Source organism: Haliotis asinina, chromosome 4 (assembly GCF_037392515.1).
Source record: "Haliotis asinina isolate JCU_RB_2024 chromosome 4, JCU_Hal_asi_v2, whole genome shotgun sequence".
Classification (NCBI taxonomy): Eukaryota; Metazoa; Mollusca; class Gastropoda; order Lepetellida; family Haliotidae; genus Haliotis; species Haliotis asinina.
In genome coordinates, this window is record NC_090283.1 from 65,179,525 (window position 1) to 65,206,549 (window position 27,025).

At 45.6% G+C, this 27,025-nt stretch overlaps 1 protein-coding gene across 1 annotated transcript; it reads left to right on the plus strand.

Moving 5' to 3' along the window:
- The first annotated feature begins 674 nt into the window (after window positions 1–674).
- LOC137281104 (uncharacterized) lies at window positions 675–13,523 on the plus strand. The gene is made up of 14 exons (XM_067812236.1): window positions 675–681; window positions 954–1,156; window positions 1,557–1,648; window positions 2,680–2,878; window positions 3,644–3,773; window positions 4,951–5,361; window positions 5,913–6,145; window positions 7,238–7,326; window positions 8,831–9,008; window positions 9,707–9,824; window positions 10,684–10,901; window positions 11,281–11,354; window positions 12,468–12,657; window positions 13,220–13,523. Exons 1-14 carry the CDS (start codon window positions 675–677, stop codon window positions 13,334–13,336), a joined length of 2,259 nt encoding a protein of 752 aa, XP_067668337.1. The 3' UTR covers window positions 13,337–13,523.
- The last annotated feature ends 13,502 nt before the right edge of the window (window positions 13,524–27,025 follow it).

Genomic DNA, 27,025 nt, shown 5'->3' on the forward strand with positions numbered 1-27,025 from the left:
AGTGGATTATTTACAGACCGCCGCCATATAGCTGGAATATTGCTGAGTGAGGCGTAAAACTAAACTCAGTCACTCACCCTTCCTGTTCCCGCAACACAGTGCTACTGTAAACACCGCACAGACCAAATAGAGGACGGAACTTCCTTTTACACGCTTCCCTTTTCGCTAATACTTCTGTAGATATTACCATCTTAGATAACCATTGTAATTTAATATTTTTGGGAAGCATGTGCTGCAAAATCTTTATGTTTTGGAAACTACTTTATACATAATTTAACAGCAGACATGAAATTTTATCGTTTTAAATTATATTTACATTTTTATATTGTGCCTATATTTATAATGATATATTACATTTGGCATGGTTTAAACATATAAATTGATGTTATAATGGGATGTATGTAACATGTTATCTCTCTTACATAGAAAGGACACTGATTTGTAAAATGTCGTCTCTCATAACCCTTTTGGGTGGCATTTGTACTTGTACCTTTTTGATATTCAAAATGATGCATATTAACTCTTTCTCTTCAAATGGTGAGGCATTAATCAAGTATATTGTATTGTACTGTACTGTATTGTACTTTTCTCCGTCGTCATCCCGGGTCAACTCATTCATTAAATAGGGGTGGGCAGCATGGCTCAGCTAATTAGTGTACTCATGAGTGTGCCTTATGGGAGGTCTGTCTTTTGGGTGTGACCCACTACCGCTCTACCTCCATTCTACTCCCACTCAAATCCTTCAATAGCGCCACTCCACAGTCGATCTAGTCAGTGTAAGCGGGGTATCCATGTTATACCATCAATACAGTATCTCGTATCGATAGACGTCTAAATGTGTACAAGCATCCATGCACGACGGTAACCGACGATACTGCCCTAAGTACCAGTCGTTCCAGGCCAATGGTGACGACTTGTCGGCATCAAGTATCATGTACATTCACATTTTACAGAATCAGGTCCATTCGACTGCAAGGAACCTCCAATTTCTCCTCACGCCGTTGTCAACTTGGTGAGATCCGACAAGGGAAAGACTGCACACTACAGCTGTGAAAGGGGCTATGCTCTTTGTGGGGACAGGCAGCACAGCTCCTGCGTCAATGGCATCTGGGGGGAGTTCAATGGTCACTGCTTCCAGAATGTGTGGCACTACTCGGTAGGGATGGTCACCGTTTGGTTAATTGTAATCATCGAAGTTCTAAATACCCTGGTCAGCGCTTATTGATTATGCTGAGGCATTCACATGAGAAACGTTTGGTCCGAGACCTTAAGACTGAATGTCCGGGATAGAAGTATTCTTCAGCAACCCACGAACATTTTATCTTATTTTATTTTATTTATTTATTTTGTTGTATTTATTTATTATAATTTAACTGTAAATCGACGCTCATGATGGCAGTCACTGGAGCGTGTGTTTTAGATTCGATTAACAGACCGCTTACCAGACCAAGAGGTCAGTGGGTTCTCGAGTTTCTCGCCATGCATCATAATTCAGGTGATTCATTTGAAGTAAAAATGTCACATAAATGTTGAAGTTTGATATTCTTCCTTTTCAGACTCCCAATACAGTTAAAGACCACTTACTGACATGCCCCGTCAGCCTCAACTCGGACCTGACACTGATCGCAACGCCTGTTATAAACACGGTGTGAGTTAAGTCTGGCACTTTCACAATGTCTGTAAACGCCTGCTTTTAGTAAATACGAAAAAAGAATATCTTTTTCATTAGACCATTGTACTGAGTACCGCAACATAACTGAAAGGACGGTTTACATGGTTTAAAGCCACACCGGTAATATTTCAGCGATATCGGGACTAAAACTAGTTCTAAATGCATTATACATATGTATAATATATAAAACCCCTATACACTAATACCATGTATGTACTGAGTTCCTGTTTCGATATCAGATTATGACACCTACCTGTTTCTTAGTGAATAATGATTGTGGAATGTGTACACAAATCTTCAGGGACGGTCGGGTAGGCTGTGGTTAAAGGGTGCGCTCTTCACTCCGAAGACCCGGTTCGATTCCCCACAAGGATACAAAGTGTGAAGTACATTTCTGGTCTCCCCCACTGTGATGTTGCTGAAATATCGCTAAAAGCTAAAACCATACTCACCCACTCACTCACAAGCGTTTACGACCCTTGAAGATACGGGTTAGAATAGGTCTTCAGCAACCCATGCTTGCCACAAGAGGCGACTATGCTTATCGTAAGAGGCGACTAACGGGATCGGATGGTCAGGTTCGCTGACTTGGCTGACACGTGTCATCGGTTCCCAATTGCGCAGATCGATGCTCATGCTGTTGATCTCTGGATTGTCTTATCCAGACTGGATTATGGTTGGAATGTTGCTGAGAGCGGCGTAAAACTAAACTCACTCACTCACCAGCGTTCCCAAAATGCCCCACAAAGATTATAGGAACTATTAACTTTGTAATCAAGAGAATATTCGGGGTGATACAATACACAAGATATATGACATTTAGCTGAGAAAATGCTTCGTTTGTATCATTTTCGGCATATTCCTGATATTGATCATTGTTCCCATGTCATAATAGCGATGTGTCATATGTAGGTGTCATTTGGAAAGACGTGAAATCCCTTATACAATTATATGTGACATTTGATTAGATTAAGGACTGTTTAAGAATCACTAACCCACAATTTCAGACTCACGGTCTCATTACGCATTGGCCAGACATTGGTCATCAAACTGGAGGCATCTTTCACGGCGCTTGGATACAAAGTTGCTACGATACAGGTCCTGGAGAATGACAGAGAGACTTACAGATACCAACTGCCCACATTTCCCTTTAATGTGCGCCGGGAATTTACACTGCTCATGAAAATACTGCCCGGGGCTATTGAGGTGAGTTGTTGCAAGGGAGACTGATTATTTAACCTGGACAAATGATCACCATGGAACTATTTAACATCCATATTTAACGGCTGAAAACCATCAAGCGAGGTGCTGATGGCAAAGAGGTCATACCGTTATAATTCGTCTTTTGCCGTATCCTCCAAGAAGTCTTTATTCACCTTCTGCTGGAATAGTACATGTGGTTCATGAATGTTTTCTTATGTCTATTTTTGCGCTTTCCAGTTTGAATGTTTTCAGTCTTCTAACGTTTCGTTTTGTTGTTTTTTCATAAAATCTGTTTCCAGTGTGATATATAAAGTAGCGCTTTTCATGTGTTCTAGTACAAGGGTCGATGCTGTTAGTGCGTCAGTGCCTTAGCCATTGGGCCCCCTTCGTCAAATCGTCATCCCATGACAGTACATCATGTCAGTGTCATGACAAGGTGTTGAGGGTTGTTCAGCATGACGTAGTTGCTTCCTGTCATTCCAGTTGCTTAGACTGATGACAGTCATGCTATCATTGACGTTAATCACTGGATGGTCCGAATCTGGTGCAATCACCAACACATCGCCGTGTTACAGCCTGAATATTGCTAAGTGCATTGTGATCAAAGTTTGAACCCCGATTTGTAACTGAACACCTACAATTATAGATCTTGATCACCGTGACCACACTAATAAACAAACGAAGCTAATTTTCTAAGCTACTACCGACAATGTGATCAGGCTTTACACAAAATGCTGACTTATTTATGTATGGTCCACCTGTTCACAGCTACAAGTGGACAGACAGAAGGTCCATGATCCATCACTTCCTGGGATCCCTGTGGAGGCTGCAATGGATGGTCCACCAGTTCTCAGGACGGAAGGACTCGCCACACGACGCCTAACGTACCGTGTATCAAGTACGAGCAATCACACAACACATGCCGTGATGTCCACGTGCCTATTTCAATATTCCAGGGAACACATGCTGTGATGTCCACGTGTCTATTTCAATATTCCCGGTGAACACATGCTGTGATGTCCACGTGCCTATTTCAATATTCCCGGGGAACACATGCTGTGATGTCCACGTGTCTATTTCAATATTCCAGGGAATAATGACTTACATTACATTACGATCTTTTGATGCACCTACCTTGGCTCTTTGAATCTAAAAAATAATCACATGCAACCATTTATCCAAGAATATTTTCATTGCCTCCAACGTTGAGTGTTCAAATTAATTCTGTTTTTTCCTCAAATATGTCAATATTATATTGAATGAATGACTGAGTGAGTGAGTTTAGTTTTACTCCGCACTCAGCAGTATTCCAGCTATATGGCGGCGGTCTGTGAATAATCGAGTCTGACCCAGACACTCCAGTGATCAACAGCATGAGCATCGATTTGCGCAATTGGGAACCGATGACATATGTAACCCAAGTCAGCGAGCCTGACCACCCGATCCTGTTAGTCGCCTTTTATGGCAAGCATGGGCTGTGGAAGGCCCGTTCTACCCCGCACTTTCACGGGACTCAGTATTATATTACAAGAAATATGGGGGTTAAATCTTGGCGATTGCTGTTAATATGACCAAGAGTCATGTTGCTACGTTCAGATGGTCGCAAACAAACAAAGAGCCATACATTTCAAAAACACAAATTCTGTAAAGACACGTACTGTAGGATAGCTTACGATCCTTGGTGCTTTTGCAGTATGTACTCGGGGGACCAGCGGCCGGCACTTTATTATTCCATAATATAACCTGTTCTCGTGAACAAATGAGTTGGAATTAGCCCTCGGTTCTTACAAAGATATCGTTTCCTGAACAGTTTGAATTAAAATAACAATGATAATAATATTGACAATGATTGTTAGGACTTCCAAGGAGTGTTATGTGTCGTCTTTCGATGGGAAATTCTTCATGGTTAGATTGGACGAGCTCTATATCAGACAAACCCGAGATTTCTCAAGTATATGAATAAGTGTTTGTGATATTTGTTGTGTCATCGTCAATAGGTTTTGCAAGATACCTCCTAGTCGTGTTTCCCGTCCTTCACAGACATTTAAGGACACAATATGCTCATGTATTTCCAGATGAGCGTTACCATGTCATACAATACACCAACTCCCAGAAGCGCTGGATCCACGTGCCGACGGAGGACAGGACAGATCTGATGTTCAACGTCAAGGCCTGCCACAGTGTTCTGGTGAACCTGAGAGCGAATCGGTTCTTTGAGACACCGGGTGTGACATTTACGATTGGGGGCAGACACAACACCATGTCTGAGTGTACATCATGCACCAACAACCAAACTATTTGGCGCTCCGTCTTGGACTGCGAGACATACAGAACCTTCTGGGTGTCTTGGAGGGCTGCTGGCACCATTCATATAGGCTCGGGAAAGGTTATTGGGGCGGAGGTGTTCATGGAAAGCTCCGGCCACGACTTTGAAGTAGGATTCCTCCGTCTTGGAACATCAGGAACTGAAGGGCAGTGGACGTTTCGTGAGTACCGATACGGTTTGGTTGTTTATATTTTGTTTGGTAAAGTACACTCACTCACTCACTGTACAAGCAGTGGATTCTGGGTAACACTGTGGTTGTTCACTCACACTTAATGTACAAGAACGAGGTTCATGTATATAAAATTATGCTGAAAAGAACACGTTCTGGATGATGGGAATTTCCATGAGATTTCCATGCGGGATCACCAAAATATCAGAAACAATATTCATATAGCACATGTTTATCGTCCGACCGAAAGGAAACTTATGATAAGTCGTGGTGTAGTTCGCAGTGCGGTGCATCACCTGGCATCTAGCGAATCTGTAGTCTGGGGATTTAATCCCAGATTAAATTTAATCGTCATGGTTATAATCCTAAGCCTGTTGACACAAATTCTAGATTTACCCCTAAACGCCATCTCATGGTGAACGTCGACGTCACGGGCTGCTTCCAATTCACGCATTAAACCGTGCCCAACAACGCCGCATCGTGTAATTGACGGCGATGAGTTTTATCACAGTATACCTTTACGTTTGCTATACCTGCTTCAGCGGAGTACGAAAGCGGGTCTGATCCAGGTGAACTCTGTCCCCGACCAGACCAATCACCCTCCACCTACATCGCCAGTAACATCCTCGCTGAAACCCCTTATAGGATGTCCACCTTCGCCTGCTCTGAGGGTCACGTATTTTGTGGACAGAGTTTCCAAGCCAGCTGTCAGGATAACAGGGCGGTGCAGGTGTTCTCGGGAGCCTGTGTCAACCATGTCCTGCCCAAAGAAGACGTATGTGACATCGAATCCTCTTCTGTTGGTTTCGTTCCTGCAGTGATTTGTTTGTTTATTTGTTAGTTTAAGCTTGTTAGTTTGTTAGTTTAGTCAGTAGTACTCAGATACGTTGCGACTGTCTGTAAATTATGGAGACTGGACCAAAAAATCTAGTAATCAATATCATCTACATCGATCCTACGGAATCTAGATACGATGACTTGCGTCAACCAAGTCAGAGGCCTTACACAGGCCAAATCACAGCGCTATGGTTATTCCATAGTTTGACAGGGCGTTGTGGTGGCCTAGTGGTTAAAGCGTTCGCTCAACACACCTGAGACCTGGGTTCGATTTCCCTCATGATTGCAATATGTGAAGCTTATTTCTGGTCTCACAAATTAGAGTCACCCACTCATACTTTAATATGGACTTTTGACTGTATTAGCGCTCTCATTTTGTGTGGGCTTACGAAAATGCGGTACCTTGACATATGACGGATGGGTTTATTATGCCCCAATGAAACTCGCTTCTAAGGGGAACATGTTACTAATGTTTAATTTCAATTTTCTGTTCACCTTTTGCAAACATATTTTTATCGCCATTTTCTTCTCGAACACTGGTGTTATAGAATTTCAGTGATCCATTTTCACCGCTGTTTTATCCTTTTGAGGGGGCGGTTGGGTAGCCGAGTGGTTAAAGCGTTCGCTCGACACGCCGAACATCCTGCGTTCAGTTCCCTTCATGGGTTCAATATGTGAAACCCATTTCTGGTGTTGATATTGCTGGAATATTGTTAGAAGTGGCATAAAAAAATGTTCACTTATTCCGGGTAGCCGTGTTGAATCTTTTACGTGGGATAATGGAGACTGGATATTTAATGGCGTTGAAATTTAATATCCATAGTTGAAGTAAAAACTGAACACTTTATTTCAGTTAACCTTGTTGTTATACGGAGTAGGGACATTAGATGTGCCTTTGGTACTTTTTCTATGTTGATAAGCCAAATCCAACGTCCATAAAACTGCGACATGGTGTGAAAACAAATTATATTTTGTATTTGCTTTGTTTTTTGTTCATGAGTATAATGGTTGTTTGTTCCCCACATTTCAGGCGGTGAGGACGAAGCTGCGACTTCCGTGTCGTATGGAAAATGGGGCCGTCATCTCTGTCTTCATCACTCCAGACACAGATGCCAGTCGGTAGGTCAGACACATACACTGTATGTACAGTCGGTAGGTCAGACACATACACTGTATGTGCAGTCGGTAGGTCAGACACAGACACTGTATGTACAGTCGGTAGGTCAGACACATACACTGTATGTGCAATCGTTAGGTCAGACACAGACACTGTATGTTCAAATGAGAACGATGAATGATTAATCAACTCGAGATAGGGATAAGTGCCTAAAACATAAATGGGACACGTGGTCCTAAAATCTCTGTACCCAAAAGGATCTGAAGTCTGACGTTTGATGATCGATCACGGAAACTATCATATGACATTTTTCTATTGTCACCCCTCACGCCAAGGGGTGACAAACGTCTTGTGGATCGACCTCTGCACGCACTTCATGTGCAAAACAACACATGCTCCTACTAGTCGGGGATAGGGCCTGCGAATTCTGTTAGCCTTTGTACAGAGGATGTATATCATGTGTCATTTTTTTTAATTCCACTGTTGCTTATAAAGCAGTTATATGTTATTCATTACTATTTGTTTTAAGTGTTATGTACTACAGTGTCTTGCGTCTCATAGTTCATATGGACGGATGTTATATTTTACCGAGTGTTTTAAAGTATCTGTCTATATTTTATTTATAACATGTGACACATAAATAACATTTCTCTCTCTCATGTATCTCTGTCATTTATTTTCTGTGCGCTTATCCCTATTTCGGGTTACTTAATCATTCATCGTTCTCATTTGAAACCAAACGGACTGTAATTTTTTTTTACAGTTAGGGAACATTGTGGCAAAGGAAATAATGAATAAATATACTTCTAGTCAATGTTTACCCACATAGATCCATTTCAGAATTAGCCTACAGTAGCTTGTCGTATGAGGACACTAAGGAGATCGTGTGGTTAGTCTGACTTGGGTGACCCATTAATCGTATTCCATTTGCATGTTTCGATCCTCATGCTGTCTATCACTGGATTGTCTGGTGCAGACTCGATTATTTACAGACCTCCTCTAATTGGAATATTGCTGAGTGCGGCGTAAAACAACAAAACTCCAAAACATCTAGTCACTGTCCCCCGTATCAAATAACTGAACTATTGGAAACAAGTACCGAGTATATTCGCAGGAAAATTGGAACAGTGGTCCCAAAGGAGCTAATGGGTTTTTTAGAAACAAATTTTAAGGTCGTCTCGGTCTACATAAACAGGAAATGGCTACTGGATCCCGAGTCATCTGTTGATCACTGGATTATCTGGTCCAGACTCGATTACATACAAACCGCCCCTACATATCTGGAATATTGCTGAGTGCGGCGTAAAACTAAACGCACTCACTCCAAATGAATCACACGTGGGCCATTCATGATGTCCCGATGTCTCTTACCGCAATATGGCTATAATCATGGCGCCTATTTCAACCTCGCAAGCCGCTTACATGTTGCCCTAAGTGTCTCAGAAAGCAGATGAACTTCCTTCACAATGTGAACATATCTAACCTGTATACCTACATGTGTTGTAGCATCACCATAGATATAGATGGAGAATATGACACGGGCTTGCTGCTGAAACTGGACTTCAAGTCACGTGATCTAACTGCTGCTCATGCTGGGGCCCTTGAACAGAGCATTGGGTCATTCCCCTTCTTTAGAGGTCAGGAGTTCCACCTGGTCATCTCCTTCGAGCCAGACAGATACCAGGTAGTGTACGACACCTGGTGTCATCTCTGGTATAGCAGTGGGTCCAGAGAGTAGAGATGTGGTATCATGTCTAGCGTGGTTGTGGTTTCGGAGAGCAGAGCAATTGATGTCATTGCTAACATAACAATGTCACATCGTTATCGTTACGGCTTAATTCCAAGTTAGGCGACTATAACCACTAATCACTTTTATAAACCACTGTGACCTTACATTTAAATCATAGCCTTTTTTGTGATAATGCCGTTTTGTGCTTGGGATTTCGAATCGAAGAATAATATTTTGATGATGATGATGACAATGATGACGCCAGGCGACACAAAATATGTGTGCGGATGAGTCTTGGATTATGGAGATGCATTAAATTTTATATAATCAAGGATAGATCATATGGTATGAAATAGGCGGTGACAGTAACATGTTTTCAATTTTTTACTTGTAGATTTGGACGCGCGAAATTGAATCTGGAAAAGCAAAATTTGATTTAAACCTGCTATGGCGTTTTAGCATTTACAGTGATACAAATATTTTTTTATTGTTTGCAAATAGGGATGAAATAATCGCAAATATTAATCTTGCTTGCGTGGCTCTGCGGCCTTCAAGTACCTGTTAAACTAAGTGGGGCTGTTGCGATTAAATCACCTGTGATTGACTAATAAAAGATCGTCAAAATTTATAGCAGAATGAATATTCTGTTCAAGTTTTATTCCGATGGCCAGTGGATCGGCGTCTATTCGTCTCCAGTTGCTTTAGACAGACTCAGTGATGTTGAAGTCTCAGGAGATTTCACCCTGCGAGATTTGAAGGCATACCCACAGAGTAGGTACATTTTGTTTTCAGCAGATAGCGAATGTCCCTACGTTATACCATACAATATATTAGTATTATCGTGATATTACTTCAGTGAATACTGTATCATCTAACTTGTTCCTACATTTTGAAGCTATGGTTGCTTGTACAAAAATGTCTAACAGCGGGACGTAACCGAATATGTTGAACTATTTTTTCCCTGTAAACTTGTGTCGATTTTAGGGTTGATTAACTTGACATTGTGAAGTTGTTGGGTGCTTTAATATGTTCTTCCATAACACATCTATTGGATATATTTGGTGTCAGTTCTTTTTACATGAACTTTGCCCACTTTGGAGGGTTGGTCGATGAGGAGCAAACAAAAGAATTGTAAGACCGTGTGCTCTAATGATGGAATAGAGTTGTGTTTTGTGGTAATTTGATTAGTGAAAATCCGATGTTGAATTTGCGCATCTGTCATCATACCCACCCCGGGTGAACTATTAATTCCACATCAGTGAGTGGAATAGCTACTGGTCCGCTAGCCCAAATTCCAGTCCGACCAGTAAATCTTTGCAGTCACGAGCCCGACTAGGTAATGTATTTCCATTTTGTAAATTTAGCACTGTCTCCGACTTGTTACGTTAAAACACTCTTACCTTGTCTTGCAGCTTACCCTTTGTATACTATTTTGCTAAAGTTCTTTATTCTAAGTTCAGGTTTGTGAATTATTTCGTGGGCTTGCAACTTCCAGGCATAGCTGGCCCGACTGGCAAGCAAACTCTGAACCTATTTTGTACACTGTTCCACATAGGAGATTTTTTAATGATAAGGGATAAGCTTAATTGATATTATTGAAACCCCGCTCCTCAACTGTTCTCTTTGGCAGCAATGACATCACCCGACAACTGCGTGATGTACATCAGCAACGGCGAGGTCAAAACCACGGACCTCTCGATCGGCTCAGAGGGACCCATCCAGTGTATCCCGAACTTCAAAACCTGCAACACCTCCAACGTTGTGTGCGGCCCTAACGGCAAATACAACGTCGGAGACGACAAGGGATGTAGACGGTACAAGTGGACGTCTACAGCCGAGCTGACGATGGTACGAAGTCCGTGTGACGTGTATGGATTTTTGCATGTGACTTGAACATTCCGGTATATGGGCCATTTTATGGTCCCTGTATAGTTTGGGTTGGAACTGACTAGAAAATTGTGTTTGTTTGTTGTTTAATGCCACAATCAGCAATTTTCTAAGTGTATGACCGCAGTCTGTAAATAGTCGAGTTCGGACCAGACTATCTAGTTGATCAACAACATGAAACAGTATATATCACTATATAAGATACATTTTCAGTTATAAGTTTCATGTCTGGATTCCAGTTTTTTAAAACATACATGATGTTTTCTTTCACATTTTCATAAAATGAAATGAAGAAAAATATATAGACAAGATGAAATATTATTTGTATTTAAATTCTCAGGATACTGACTTCCCAGTCCCGTGCATGTTGCAAGAGGGCCACAGCATCAGGCTTACTGGTAGAGCGTCCAAAAGGTACTTATACTTTATTATAAAACAGTGAGTTACGTGGGCTTTAATTACTGTTATAAATTAGGTGTGATTGTCCACATTTCCATATGCTACAAATAAAATTGTATAATGTAAGTCTTTGATATCAATGTGTTACGGTTAAGAAATGCCGTGAAGTTTTTATATACTATGCAAAAGAGTCAAATCTACAGTAATGGGTCACAATTATGATGTCAACCCACCGAAGTCTTGATGTGAGAGTGAAAAAAACAGTTATGTAGAATGTAACTCGGCGAGCGGTCAGGCAGCGGCTATTTAGATCAAGCGTTTACGGAGATCGATGATGTATATGCTCTAGTAATCGGTGTGTACTTCCGTGTTCGACAACACGGCAACTAACCTTTATATATAAAGTCTTTCACTCTGGAACTTTTGAGCACTTACGACCGTCACCACCAATGTGAAAAGCTCTAGAACAGTCTCCTGGAAGTAACACAAATACTCAAAACATAAAGGTAAAGGGGAGATAACTCCAAAGCACTTCCCAAAAGCCTGCCTGCCAAGATACTATAAGTACTGAGTATTTATGATACGGAATGTAACCCGAAACAATTACCATTCAAAACGTTGTGACCCAATAATAATTATTACTTAATCAATAATACAATTATTTACAGGAAATGCGCTCTCGTAACAAATGACTTTGTCAAAGTAAACCGTTCTTAAAAACTCGAGGTTTGAGACATAAATGTAGCTTTCAGGTACGTTACAATCACGTATGAAGACATTTTTGAGTGAAGCGTTAATTTATAGTATGCTTCTAAATATTGCTGTCTGTCAAGTTTGTTTAGCGAATCACTCACAAAATTTACTAAACAAAAGTCACAGTTAAGAATGACATTAGTTACGGCTTGATGACCTCATTTGCATATTTATCCGATCGCGATGATAAGATTACATGAATGCATTGTTAGCAAGGACAGTGTTACATTAAAACTTGTGGAACAAAATGTATACTAAATAGGTAACAGACCTCTGTGAAATAGCACCTTAGGATGTCACGTGGATGCCACTAACTCATTGACTCGATGATGATTTACATACTTACTCTACTACCCCGCTCACTCTCTCCCACAGTTTCCGGGTCAGGGTTCGAGCTGGGCCTGAAGATCAGATTTCGTTCATTTCCGACATGACCACTTCGTCAATGACACTATCCACGTCTATAAAGGATGAAGTCTTGTTCCAAGAGGATACTGCAAGTAGTCCACCTGCCCTCAACACCCAGTTCGTGCTCATCATTGAGGTCCATCTTGATGTTTATAAGGTATGTGTCTAACCTCAATACTCAATTTGTGCTCATCATTGAGTCAGTTTAATTTTACGCCTCACTCGGCAATAATCCAGCTATATAGCGGGCTCATCAGTGACGTCCATCTTGATGTTTATAAGGTATGGGTCCTACCTACACCCACTTCCTGCTCATGACTGTATTTTTGCACAACCTCCAGTACTAAATATGTTTCCATAGATGGTATGTCTATTGTTTAGAGCGAGGTGTTTATATAGATTCTTACACCTTAAATCCTTACACCATTTCCAAGCTTAACGCACCTCTAGTCTGAAAACGATGTGAGAATCTTCACCCAAACGTCGCTCAATACACTAAACAGGAAGCTGTTGCCCATACAGACGTATTCTTTACTAACTAAACTTCAAGAACGTACCCGTTATACCATTGAAATGAAACCCCGATGCCGAATTCCTTCATCTCAAACAGCTGCTTCAAGCAATGCAGCATAACTACTCCGTTTGATTCTTCATGTAAAATTATTCCTTAAATATCATACTGACCTATAATGCAGTATACCTATGAAACATTCCTTCAGGTCAAACTGAACGGCGACGTCGTGAGCACCTACAGCCTCCTGTCCCCTGCGGACCGAGCAGAGAAAGTGACCATCACGGCAGGTGTTACTGTTACAGACCTGGAATTCATGGATTGATAAACTACCTCGACCTGTGACTGGACTTGGAAGAAGCTAGCCATCGTCCAGCCACAATATCAAATACAGAAGCCATTTGATTGGCGGTCATACATTCATGCCACGAAATTTTATATATATTTGTGTCATTTGCACTCTCCTTCCAAGGTTTCACACTGTGTACAATCTAATAAAAATATTAACGATACTGATTCGAACTGTATTCTTTTAGACCAGAGTAAATATCGATGTTAAGTGGAGAAGTATATATTCGACGATGTAGATTCTATGCGTCCTTTCTATGCGTAAGAGTTGTATAATCCCTTGGGAGTTCAGTTGTAAAATAATATATATGCCGTTGAGATTGACATCCAGTGATCGAAGTGAAAACAAAGCGCATTTTAGCAGTCGAGCTGGATGTTGACAGTAGACAAATATCAGTATGCAGGCGCATGTATGTATTTTGTTCATTTAACACCATGACATGAAATTCTTGTTTTCATTGAAGTACAGCTTTTCGGTCTGTCGACAGATCTGTGACTCAGGCTGTAATGTTGGCACGGTGACCTCACGAGACACAATAATTATAATGCCACTGAAAAAGAGTGAGTGAGTGAGTGAGTTTAGTTTTACGCCGCACTCAGCAATATTCCAGCTATATGGCGGCGGTCTGTAAATAATCGAGTCTGGACCAGACAATCCAGTGATCAACAACATGAGCATCGATCTGCGCAATTGGGAACCGATGACATGCGTCAACCAAGTCAGCAAGCCTGACCACCCGATCCCGTTAGTCGCCTCTTACGACAAGCTGAGTCGTCTTTTATGGCAAGCATGGGTTGCTGAAGGCCTATTCTACCCCGGGTAGACCTTCACGGGTACACTGAAAAAGACGCACATGCTCGGCTTACATACTTTCTTGACATTTGGGAAACGGTAATGGTATATATGAATAATGAACACAAATACATATTTGAGATTTCACTTTCTCAGTAAAGTACAAATTCTAGTACTATTTTGGGTTGCACCCTCAGAGTCAGGCACCTAATCCCCAGCACACAAAGTCATCCGCCCTGCCCGCACAAAAATGAAAGTCGGACAACTGGTAGTCTAGACTGCGTACTTTGTGTACCTCTCTGATAAGTGTTAATTGGCACGGCTCCTACGACCGAAAGCTATGATTACACGATGCCATTTAGAAAGATGTCAAATGCAACATATGTCCTATTTGGGATTTCACTTTTATTATCGTGCATCAAACACTTGAGATGATGTTATTCTATATACTGTAAATAATGAAACACACGGGAACATAAAAAATGAGAATAACCACATGCTTGACAACGACATCATAACTTATGTCAAAATGTCGTTTTCACGGAATAAGGAGGTTGTATATCCAAAAAATCATCGTCATTCTTCAATGCCTAGGCTTCGCAATATTGAGACCTACCCACTTCAGTGGGGCAGCAACAATGATATTATATTTTTTACATACTTATCAGGTAAGAAAGCCAACAATGCCCACGTGAGTGGCGCTTACTCAATTTCTCTCATAACACAGTCTACAAAAAGTAGAGACGCGAGGTCAACATACGGGCGGTAGGTCACCCAGGTCACGAGATGACCTGGACACGTCATTCCCTTACTAGAGACGAGCGAGTCAAGACGTGTTGCTTGGCCGCTCTACTGGATTCTAGTTAAGTGTGTGCTTTGTTTATTGCATTTTTCTATAGCTCTCTCTCTCTCTCTACTATCATCATTCTAGTCGCTTTTAGGTGTTTTTTCGTTATCTGCGACTAGCTGATTTTTTCTTTCTTGCCAGCAGTTTGTGGGTCGTCGGCCGTCGTCCCACTTGCACGTGTTTCACGGGTGTCCCGATTGTGTCTCGGTTCACGCTTGTGTGGCTCGTGCACTCGGACCCTTGTCGGGCTTCCGCGTTACTCGCTGGCGGATAGGCGGATTGGCGGATAGGCGAACCCTTCGCCCGAGCGGACCTTTCGTTAGGGGTTCCTTAACTATCGTTCACCTACGCCTTTGTGCGCAGTAGCGGAGGTCAGGCGGACCCTCCGCCTAGGCGGACCCTTCGCTAGGAGATTCTTCTGTCGTTCCCCTCAACCCCTGTGTGGTGTAGAGGAGCATTGGCGGACCTTTCGCCTTGACGGAGAGGCGGAGGACAGGCGAACCTTCCGCCTGGTCGGACCTTTCGCTTGTGACGTGCCTATCCTCCTCGGATAGGAGTTTACTCTGCCGTCACCCCTCGGCAGCGTACCCTGTCGTGCGTTCCACCATGGTATTCGCCTCCTTCTGCACTCAGTGCGGCACTAGGAAGTCGGCTAAGTGGGATCCTCACACATTGTGTAGGCTTTGCAAGAGTCCCTGCGCTGCGGATAACACTTGTGCAGAGTGTGAGGCCCTCTCTGAGCGGGACTTTCGTCAGTACCTGGCAGTACTTAGGAAGAGCGAGAGGGAGTCTCATCGGAAGAAGGCAGCGCCTTCCGCAGGTTCGCCAGTGTCTTCGGCGTCATCTAGACGATCGGTGCCTCGCTCTCCCATCCGCCCTCCTTCTCCCTCCGCATCAGAGGAGTTAGTTATTCACGAGGAGGCGGAGGAGTTCGACTCTCAGTCAGGAATGGAGTCGGACCCCATCAGGACTATGCCAGAGGGGAGCGATACTCGCTCCCGTTCCGTCTCTCCCTCTCGGCCCCTCCTGAGGGAGGACGTAGCCGTATCACCGGAGGGGAGGAAGGAGAAGAAGAGAAGGAAGGAGAAAAAAGCGAAGAAGTCTCGTAACAGGGAGCAGGTTCGCTCAGAGAGGCTTCTCCTTTCCGTTAAAGGGTTAGTGGAGTCCATCCTTGATCAACGCCTTGGTCCGCCCACATCGGCTCGTTCCGCGGAACCCTCCTCTCCGCTCCGCCTCCGGAGGCGGACGCCTGTTCACTCCCCGAGGCGCTCTCCTTCTCCCAGGTCCTCCCCCTCTAGGGAGTTCATTAACACAAGAGACCCTCCACTTATTCCTATCCTCCCGGAGGAGGTGGGGGATGACAGCGACCCTGTCCTCCCAGAGCCTAACCCTCCAGTCTCTGACTCTGCGTCTAGACTGGAGGCAATTGCGGAATACACCGGTGTGGTGTTGGCGGAGGTGGACGATCAACCTTCTGCCGCTTCTAGGGCGAGAGGCGAGTCTTTCTGCCCTGAAGACTGTGTTCTCTCCCCTCGGAAAGTCCTCCCTCCGCACCGCTTCCTTGAAGCAGCCGCTAAGGAACTGAAGGAGGCTGTTGCCACCGCCGGACCAGGTCGCCTTACCCCTCAGCTCCTCCTCTCAGACAAACAGAGGATCAGGCTTCCAGTGGCGAACTCGCCCATTCCTTTAGATCCTCCCTCCTTGGATCCCGATATCTCTCGTGTTGCTTCTGCTGGGGTACCCCACAAGGTGTCGGACAATCACCTTATCCATTTGGACAAGGAGGCCAGATCCATTGTGGCGCCTATTTCAACCTCGCAAGCCGCTTACATGTTGCCCTAAGTGTCTCAGAAAGCAGATGAACTTCCTTCACAATGTGAACATATCTAACCTGTATACCTACATGTGTTGTAGCATCACCATAGATATAGATGGAGAATATGACACGGGCTTGCTGCTGAAACTGGACTTCAAGTCACGTGATCTAACTGCTGCTCATGCTGGGGCCCTTGAACAGAGCATTGGGTCATTCCCCTTCTTTAGAGGTCAGGAGTTCCACCTGGTCATCTCCTTCGAGCCAGACAGATACCAGGTAGTGTACGACACCTGGTGTCATCTCTGGTATAGCAGTGGGTCCAGAGAGTAGAGATGTGGTATCATGTCTAGCGTGGTTGTGGTTTCGGAGAGCAGAGCAATTGATGTCATTGCTAACATAACAATGTCACATCGTTATCGTTACGGCTTAATTCCAAGTTAGGCGACTATAACCACTAATCACTTTTATAAACCACTGTGACCTTACATTTAAATCATAGCCTTTTTTGTGATAATGCCGTTTTGTGCTTGGGATTTCGAATCGAAGAATAATATTTTGATGATGATGATGACAATGATGACGCCAGGCGACACAAAATATGTGTGCGGATGAGTCTTGGATTATGGAGATGCATTAAATTTTATATAATCAAGGATAGATCATATGGTATGAAATAGGCGGTGACAGTAACATGTTTTCAATTTTTTACTTGTAGATTTGGACGCGCGAAATTGAATCTGGAAAAGCAAAATTTGATTTAAACCTGCTATGGCGTTTTAGCATTTACAGTGATACAAATATTTTTTTATTGTTTGCAAATAGGGATGAAATAATCGCAAATATTAATCTTGCTTGCGTGGCTCTGCGGCCTTCAAGTACCTGTTAAACTAAGTGGGGCTGTTGCTGTTGCGACATTTTTGAGTGAAGCGTTAATTTATAGTATGCTTCTAAATATTGCTGTCTGTCAAGTTTGTTTAGCGAATCACTCACAAAATTTACTAAACAAAAGTCACAGTTAAGAATGACATTAGTTACGGCTTGATGACCTCATTTGCATATTTATCCGATCGCGATGATAAGATTACATGAATGCATTGTTAGCAAGGACAGTGTTACATTAAAACTTGTGGAACAAAATGTATACTAAATAGGTAACAGACCTCTGTGAAATAGCACCTTAGGATGTCACGTGGATGCCACTAACTCATTGACTCGATGATGATTTACATACTTACTCTACTACCCCGCTCACTCTCTCCCACAGTTTCCGGGTCAGGGTTCGAGCTGGGCCTGAAGATCAGATTTCGTTCATTTCCGACATGACCACTTCGTCAATGACACTATCCACGTCTATAAAGGATGAAGTCTTGTTCCAAGAGGATACTGCAAGTAGTCCACCTGCCCTCAACACCCAGTTCGTGCTCATCATTGAGGTCCATCTTGATGTTTATAAGGTATGTGTCTAACCTCAATACTCAATTTGTGCTCATCATTGAGTCAGTTTAATTTTACGCCTCACTCGGCAATAATCCAGCTATATAGCGGGCTCATCAGTGACGTCCATCTTGATGTTTATAAGGTATGGGTCCTACCTACACCCACTTCCTGCTCATGACTGTATTTTTGCACAACCTCCAGTACTAAATATGTTTCCATAGATGGTATGTCTATTGTTTAGAGCGAGGTGTTTATATAGATTCTTACACCTTAAATCCTTACACCATTTCCAAGCTTAACGCACCTCTAGTCTGAAAACGATGTGAGAATCTTCACCCAAACGTCGCTCAATACACTAAACAGGAAGCTGTTGCCCATACAGACGTATTCTTTACTAACTAAACTTCAAGAACGTACCCGTTATACCATTGAAATGAAACCCCGATGCCGAATTCCTTCATCTCAAACAGCTGCTTCAAGCAATGCAGCATAACTACTCCGTTTGATTCTTCATGTAAAATTATTCCTTAAATATCATACTGACCTATAATGCAGTATACCTATGAAACATTCCTTCAGGTCAAACTGAACGGCGACGTCGTGAGCACCTACAGCCTCCTGTCCCCTGCGGACCGAGCAGAGAAAGTGACCATCACGGCAGGTGTTACTGTTACAGACCTGGAATTCATGGATTGATAAACTACCTCGACCTGTGACTGGACTTGGAAGAAGCTAGCCATCGTCCAGCCACAATATCAAATACAGAAGCCATTTGATTGGCGGTCATACATTCATGCCACGAAATTTTATATATATTTGTGTCATTTGCACTCTCCTTCCAAGGTTTCACACTGTGTACAATCTAATAAAAATATTAACGATACTGATTCGAACTGTATTCTTTTAGACCAGAGTAAATATCGATGTTAAGTGGAGAAGTATATATTCGACGATGTAGATTCTATGCGTCCTTTCTATGCGTAAGAGTTGTATAATCCCTTGGGAGTTCAGTTGTAAAATAATATATATGCCGTTGAGATTGACATCCAGTGATCGAAGTGAAAACAAAGCGCATTTGAGCAGTCGAGCTGGATGTTGACAGTAGACAAATATCAGTATGCAGGCGCATGTATGTATTTTGTTCATTTAACACCATGACATGAAATTCTTGTTTTCATTGAAGTACAGCTTTTCGGTCTGTCGACAGATCTGTGACTCAGGCTGTAATGTTGGCACGGTGACCTCACGAGACACAATAATTATAATGCCACTGAAAAAGAGTGAGTGAGTGAGTGAGTTTAGTTTTACGCCGCACTCAGCAATATTCCAGCTATATGGCGGCGGTCTGTAAATAATCGAGTCTGGACCAGACAATCCAGTGATCAACAACATGAGCATCGATCTGCGCAATTGGGAACCGATGACATGCGTCAACCAAGTCAGCAAGCCTGACCACCCGATCCCGTTAGTCGCCTCTTACGACAAGCTGAGTCGTCTTTTATGGCAAGCATGGGTTGCTGAAGGCCTATTCTACCCCGGGTAGACCTTCACGGGTACACTGAAAAAGACGCACATGCTCGGCTTACATACTTTCTTGACATTTGGGAAACGGTAATGGTATATATGAATAATGAACACAAATACATATTTGAGATTTCACTTTCTCAGTAAAGTACAAATTCTAGTACTATTTTGGGTTGCACCCTCAGAGTCAGGCACCTAATCCCCAGCACACAAAGTCATCCGCCCTGCCCGCACAAAAATGAAAGTCGGACAACTGGTAGTCTAGACTGCGTACTTTGTGTACCTCTCTGATAAGTGTTAATTGGCACGGCTCCTACGACCGAAAGTTATGATTACACGATGCCATTTAGAAAGATGTCAAATGCAACATATGTCCTATTTGGGATTTCACTTTTATTATCGTGCATCAAACACTTGAGATGATGTTATTCTATATACTGTAAATAATGAAACACACGGGAACATAAAAAATGAGAATAACCACATGCTTGACAACGACATCATAACTTATGTCAAAATGTCGTTTTCACGGAATAAGGAGGTTGTATATCCAAAAAATCATCGTCATTCTTCAATGCCTAGGCTTCGCAATATTGAGACCTACCCACTTCAGTGGGGCAGCAACAATGATATTATATTTTTTACATACTTATCAGGTAAGAAAGCCAACAATGCCCACGTGAGTGGCGCTTACTCAATTTCTCTCATAACACAGTCTACAAAAAGTAGAGACGCGAGGTCAACATACGGGCGGTAGGTCACCCAGGTCACGAGATGACCTGGACACGTCATTCCCTTACTAGAGACGAGCGAGTCAAGACGTGTTGCTTGGCCGCTCTACTGGATTCTAGTTAAGTGTGTGCTTTGTTTATTGCATTTTTCTATAGCTCTCTCTCTCTCTCTACTATCATCATTCTAGTCGCTTTTAGGTGTTTTTTCGTTATCTGCGACTAGCTGATTTTTTCTTTCTTGCCAGCAGTTTGTGGGTCGTCGGCCGTCGTCCCACTTGCACGTGTTTCACGGGTGTCCCGATTGTGTCTCGGTTCACGCTTGTGTGGCTCGTGCACTCGGACCCTTGTCGGGCTTCCGCGTTACTCGCTGGCGGATAGGCGGATTGGCGGATAGGCGAACCCTTCGCCCGAGCGGACCTTTCGTTAGGGGTTCCTTAACTATCGTTCACCTACGCCTTTGTGCGCAGTAGCGGAGGTCAGGCGGACCCTCCGCCTAGGCGGACCCTTCGCTAGGAGATTCTTCTGTCGTTCCCCTCAACCCCTGTGTGGTGTAGAGGAGCATTGGCGGACCTTTCGCCTTGACGGAGAGGCGGAGGACAGGCGAACCTTCCGCCTGGTCGGACCTTTCGCTTGTGACGTGCCTATCCTCCTCGGATAGGAGTTTACTCTGCCGTCACCCCTCGGCAGCGTACCCTGTCGTGCGTTCCACCATGGTATTCGCCTCCTTCTGCACTCAGTGCGGCACTAGGAAGTCGGCTAAGTGGGATCCTCACACATTGTGTAGGCTTTGCAAGAGTCCCTGCGCTGCGGATAACACTTGTGCAGAGTGTGAGGCCCTCTCTGAGCGGGACTTTCGTCAGTACCTGGCAGTACTTAGGAAGAGCGAGAGGGAGTCTCATCGGAAGAAGGCAGCGCCTTCCGCAGGTTCGCCAGTGTCTTCGGCGTCATCTAGACGATCGGTGCCTCGCTCTCCCATCCGCCCTCCTTCTCCCTCCGCATCAGAGGAGTTAGTTATTCACGAGGAGGCGGAGGAGTTCGACTCTCAGTCAGGAATGGAGTCGGACCCCATCAGGACTATGCCAGAGGGGAGCGATACTCGCTCCCGTTCCGTCTCTCCCTCTCGGCCCCTCCTGAGGGAGGACGTAGCCGTATCACCGGAGGGGAGGAAGGAGAAGAAGAGAAGGAAGGAGAAAAAAGCGAAGAAGTCTCGTAACAGGGAGCAGGTTCGCTCAGAGAGGCTTCTCCTTTCCGTTAAAGGGTTAGTGGAGTCCATCCTTGATCAACGCCTTGGTCCGCCCACATCGGCTCGTTCCGCGGAACCCTCCTCTCCGCTCCGCCTCCGGAGGCGGACGCCTGTTCACTCCCCGAGGCGCTCTCCTTCTCCCAGGTCCTCCCCCTCTAGGGAGTTCATTAACACAAGAGACCCTCCACTTATTCCTATCCTCCCGGAGGAGGTGGGGGATGACAGCGACCCTGTCCTCCCAGAGCCTAACCCTCCAGTCTCTGACTCTGCGTCTAGACTGGAGGCAATTGCGGAATACACCGGTGTGGTGTTGGCGGAGGTGGACGATCAACCTTCTGCCGCTTCTAGGGCGAGAGGCGAGTCTTTCTGCCCTGAAGACTGTGTTCTCTCCCCTCGGAAAGTCCTCCCTCCGCACCGCTTCCTTGAAGCAGCCGCTAAGGAACTGAAGGAGGCTGTTGCCACCGCCGGACCAGGTCGCCTTACCCCTCAGCTCCTCCTCTCAGACAAACAGAGGATCAGGCTTCCAGTGGCGAACTCGCCCATTCCTTTAGATCCTCCCTCCTTGGATCCCGATATCTCTCGTGTTGCTTCTGCTGGGGTACCCCACAAGGTGTCGGACAATCACCTTATCCATTTGGACAAGGAGGCCAGATCCATTGTGGGGCTGAGCAACTATGTTGCTCACGCCTGCCAAGCTATGGCCACTTTCGCCAAGGAGGCAGGGATGGAACAGGGTGAGGAACCTCTGTATAGGGCATTTGGAGCGGTAGCTGGCGGAGTGGCACAAGTCACCCTGTCGGCTGCTAGGATTTCAGCTGCCATTACCAACCTCAGACGGGAAGGCTTCCTGGGGCGCACTAATCTCCCTCCGGAGATTAGGGACTCCCTCCGTCACGCCTCAGTGTCGGCAGACACCTTGTTCGCGGGGGAAATCCCAGAAGCTCTCCGCACTCGCCATGAGATCCAGCAGCAGGACCTAACCAATCGGATCATGACGGGTGGCGGACCCTCAGCAGGCTCCACCCCCCGCAAGCGTCAGGGAGGTCCTCCAGCAGACCAATCCACTCCTAGGAGGCGGACAGGGAAGGTGGACTTTCGGTTCGGAGGTCGTGGCCGAGGACCCACGAACCAGTCCAACCAGCCCAGCCAGGCTAACCAGGGATTCCAAACCCCCAGCAAGGGCACTCCGCGGAAGCGGAACAAGGGCAAGTGGACGTCCAAGAAGAAGTGACTCTTGGTGCCCGCCAATCCTTCCGCCACCTATCATTCCTCCATTCGACGGACCCGTTGGCGGCCGCTTGAGCCTCTTTGTCCCAAACTGGCGTCAGCTAGGACTAGACCCATTCGTGTGTCGGATCCTGGAGCGTGGCTTCCGCATCCCGATCTCCTCTCCGCCCCCTCTAACCTGCTCTCCGGTGGAACGTCCGATGGACTCGGTCAGGTTCCAACTCACCTTAGAGCAGGTGGAGTCTCTAGTCTCCAAGGGGGCAGTTCAGGAAATCCCCCTCCAGGATCTGACTCCCGGGTTCTATTCCCCCGTTTTTGTCAGGCCCAAACGCAACTCGGGGAAATGGCGGCTGATTCACGACTTGAAGGAGTTCAACTCCTCCTACCTCGAACAGCCGCCATATTTTCGACTCTTGATTGTTCCATCAGCCATGCAGTTACTGGAGCCCTCGGACTACATGGTGTCCCTCGACCTCCAGGATGCGTACCTGCACATCCCCATTCACTTGGCGGATCGCAGGTACCTCCGTTTCGTCCTGGGGGGCAGGCACTTTCAGTGGAATGTCCTCCCGTTCGGGATTTCCTCTGCCCCATGGCTGTTCACTCGTGTGACCCAACCCATCGTCCAGTTCCTCCACGAACTCCAGGTCCAATTCCTTATGTACCTGGACGATGGGTTCGCTCACAACCCTTCGCCCTCCATTCTCGAGGCGCAACGGGACCTCGTCATCCACCTCCTTCGACGCCTAGGGTGGCTAGTGAACCTGGAGAAGTCGGACCTGGTACCAACCACCTCTCTCCAATACCTAGGTGCCATACTGGATACAGTAGCCTTCAAGGCTTTTGTACCCAAGGAGCGGATGACCAGGCTAGCGCCCCTGATGACTCGGGCACTATCAGAGCCCCTGTCCCTCAGGCAGTGGCAGCGGATATTGGGCCTCCTGACGTCAGCCCAGGACCTAACCATAAGGGGGAGGCTGATGCTCCGACCTCTTCAGGTGTTCCTCAACGAGCACGTCAGGGAGACCCACTGTCTTCACCCAATAAGTCTCCCACCTCACCTCAGACACTTCCTCACCTGGTGGCAAGTGGACGACAACCGTCAAGGCTCCACCAGAGCCACTCCTCTCCTAGACCTGACCCTCCGCCTGTTCGAACTGGTAGACAGGCTCTGCCTGAGCATCCGTGCAGTTCACATTCCAGGAGCCAAGAACGTCCTGACAGATGTTCTCTCCCGGCCGGACGCGCCTCCTTCAACAGAGTGGCAACTGAACCCGCGGACGTTTCAGTCCTCTGTCTCCAGTTCGGCAGGCCCATGTTGGATCTGTTTGCCACCAGGCTGAACTGCCAGCTCCCGATCTATGTATCCCCCGTGCCGGACCCAGCGGCCTGGGCCGTCGATGCACTGTTGTTAGAGTGGGAAGGGATGGACGCTTATGCCTTCCCTCCCCCAGCGGTTCTAGCACAGGTAGTGGCCAAGCTTCAGACCACCAAGTCCATCAGACTGCTTCTGGTGGCTCCCATGTGGCCTGCCCGGCCCTGGTTCGTTCCCCTTCGCAGACTCTGTCTGCAGGATCCCGTTCAGATCCCTCACCGGACGGACCTTCTCATAAGCAAGCCAAGCGGCCATGTTCACGAAAACCCTCAGGTATTCGATCTGCACGTTTGGCTTGTATTCAAAGGGGGCTCAGGAACAGTGGATACTCCAAGCGAGTAGCCTCGGCCTTGGCTTCCTCACAGAGGAAAACCACGCAGAAGCTCTACGACTTCCAGTGGGGTTCCTTTTCCTCCTTCTGTGAAGACAACGGCGTGGAGGCCGGTTCTGCCACTCTTCCCCAGATAGCTGATTATCTGGTTCACTTGCGCAACGTTCGAGGGCTCAAGGCCTCCTCCATTAACACCAATCTGACGGCCATCATGTCCGTTATAAGGAAGAGGTCGCCGGGACTGGACATTTCTGTACTGAGGGAGCTCATCAAGTCTTTCCGACAGGCGGAGGGTCGGCGCAAGCCGAGGGCTCCTGAGTGGGATCTGGCAGTGGTCCTTGACCACCTCAAGTCAGATTTTTATGAGCCTCTGGAAGAGGCTCCCCTCCTCCGCGTCACGGTGAAGACCACCTTTCTAGTGGCCATGGCCTCGGCGGCCCGAATATCGGAGCTTCACGCTCTTCAGGCGGATCTCCTGAGATTTGAGGCCACGGATGGAGGATCGGCGTCCTTGGGCCTCGCCCCCGACTTCGTTTGCAAGAACCAACAGGCAGACGAACTGGGACGTACCTTCCACATCCCTTCCTTAGGGCCGTTGGTAGACCCGACGGAGGAGGGAGCACTCTCTCTCTGCCCTGTCAGGGCTCTCCGAGTGTATACCGACCGTACCCGCTCCCTTAGGCAGGGGCGGCGGAGGCTCTTCCTCCCTCACTCCCAGAGGAGCAAAAGGGAAATTGATCGGAGAGCTCTTGGGGTATACCTTCGGTCGGCCATCATAGAGGCCTACAAAGGCCAGGACAGACCTCTTCCGACTCGAACCAACCCACACGAGATCAGGGCCGTCTCGGCCACCATGGCTTATCACCGCAACATTGCGGTGGCGGACATCATGGCGGGCTGCTTCTGGAAGTCTGGCTTGGTGTTCGCCAACCACTATTTACGAACCCTCTCCAACGAGGATCTGGCGGGCATTTCAAGGCTAGGACCCCAGGTCTTTGCCCAGCAAAGAACGGGGGATCCTTACCCTTTAATTCGGCGCGGGGCTGCTCCTCTTTAGGTGGCCTACACTCCCCCGCCTCTCGTATGGTGCCAAGCTGGGGACCTCAGCTACACACCCTTTTTGCCTCAAATAAACTTTTCTGTTGCTTCTCTCCACTCCTTCAGTGTTGAGCTGTCTTTTCTCGTGTTGGGTTTCCCTTCCGGGGTTGTCGGCCGATCCCTCCTCCTTATCGGAGATGTCCGGACAGCGGTTGGTGTCCTACCCGCCCTATAGTGCGGAGGCGGATGCCGGTGGATCGCTCTCCTCAGGGTTTCTTGGTTCCTCTTTCCGTAGAGACGCACGGGCGAGGTCTCGCGTCCACGCTCTCAGCCCTCCGCCTCTGTGCCATTCTGGGCATTGTTGGCTTTCTTACCTGATAAGTATGTAAAAAATATAACATTTTTGATTAAATGTCATTTTTTATACTTACCTGGTAGAAAGCCAACAGTCGGGAGTTCCCGCCCAGCCTCCCCTCCTGAGGGTTTTGTTGTCTGCCTCGCTGGGTAAGGGAATGACGTGTCCAGGTCATCTCGTGACCTGGGTGACCTACCGCCCGTATGTTGACCTCGCGTCTCTACTTTTTGTAGACTGTGTTATGAGAGAAATTGAGTAAGCGCCACTCACGTGGGCATTGTTGGCTTTCTATCAGGTAAGTATAAAAAATGACATTTAATCAAAAATGTTATATTATAACAATGATATTATATTATAACAATGATATAATATTATAACAATGATATTATATTATAACAATGATATTATATTATAACAATGATATAATATTATAACAATGATATAATATTATAACAATGATATAATATTATAACAATGATATAATATATAACAATGGTAATATTGCTTCGGGTGGTTGGAGTGAACGCGTTTCATCCAAGATATTACCGTAAAACCTCAAGATCAGAGAAACGGGTATGCTATCCGGAGGCAACTTGTAACAGAGATTCGAACGTCATCGCAAAACAATTCTTGATCTGGGCTTAATCAGGAAATACGTTAAGGACTCCATTAAGCTTAAAAGTAAATAAACAACAACAAAATATTTAAGGATGGGTCAATGAAAAACAGTAATGGCAACGGGTGTTCACAGGTAATAACAAATCCCTTGCAACCTCTCAATATGCGCATTTCAACATCCCCACTGCGACTAAATCAGCCTGTTGTTTTTATATAGGAGCGTTAAATATGTGTATAAGTATCTTCAAAATGGCGCCAACATATTCAGACATGATGTCCTGCCACCGTCAAACATGAAGAGAATATGACTAAAAGTGGCATTCGTGTATTA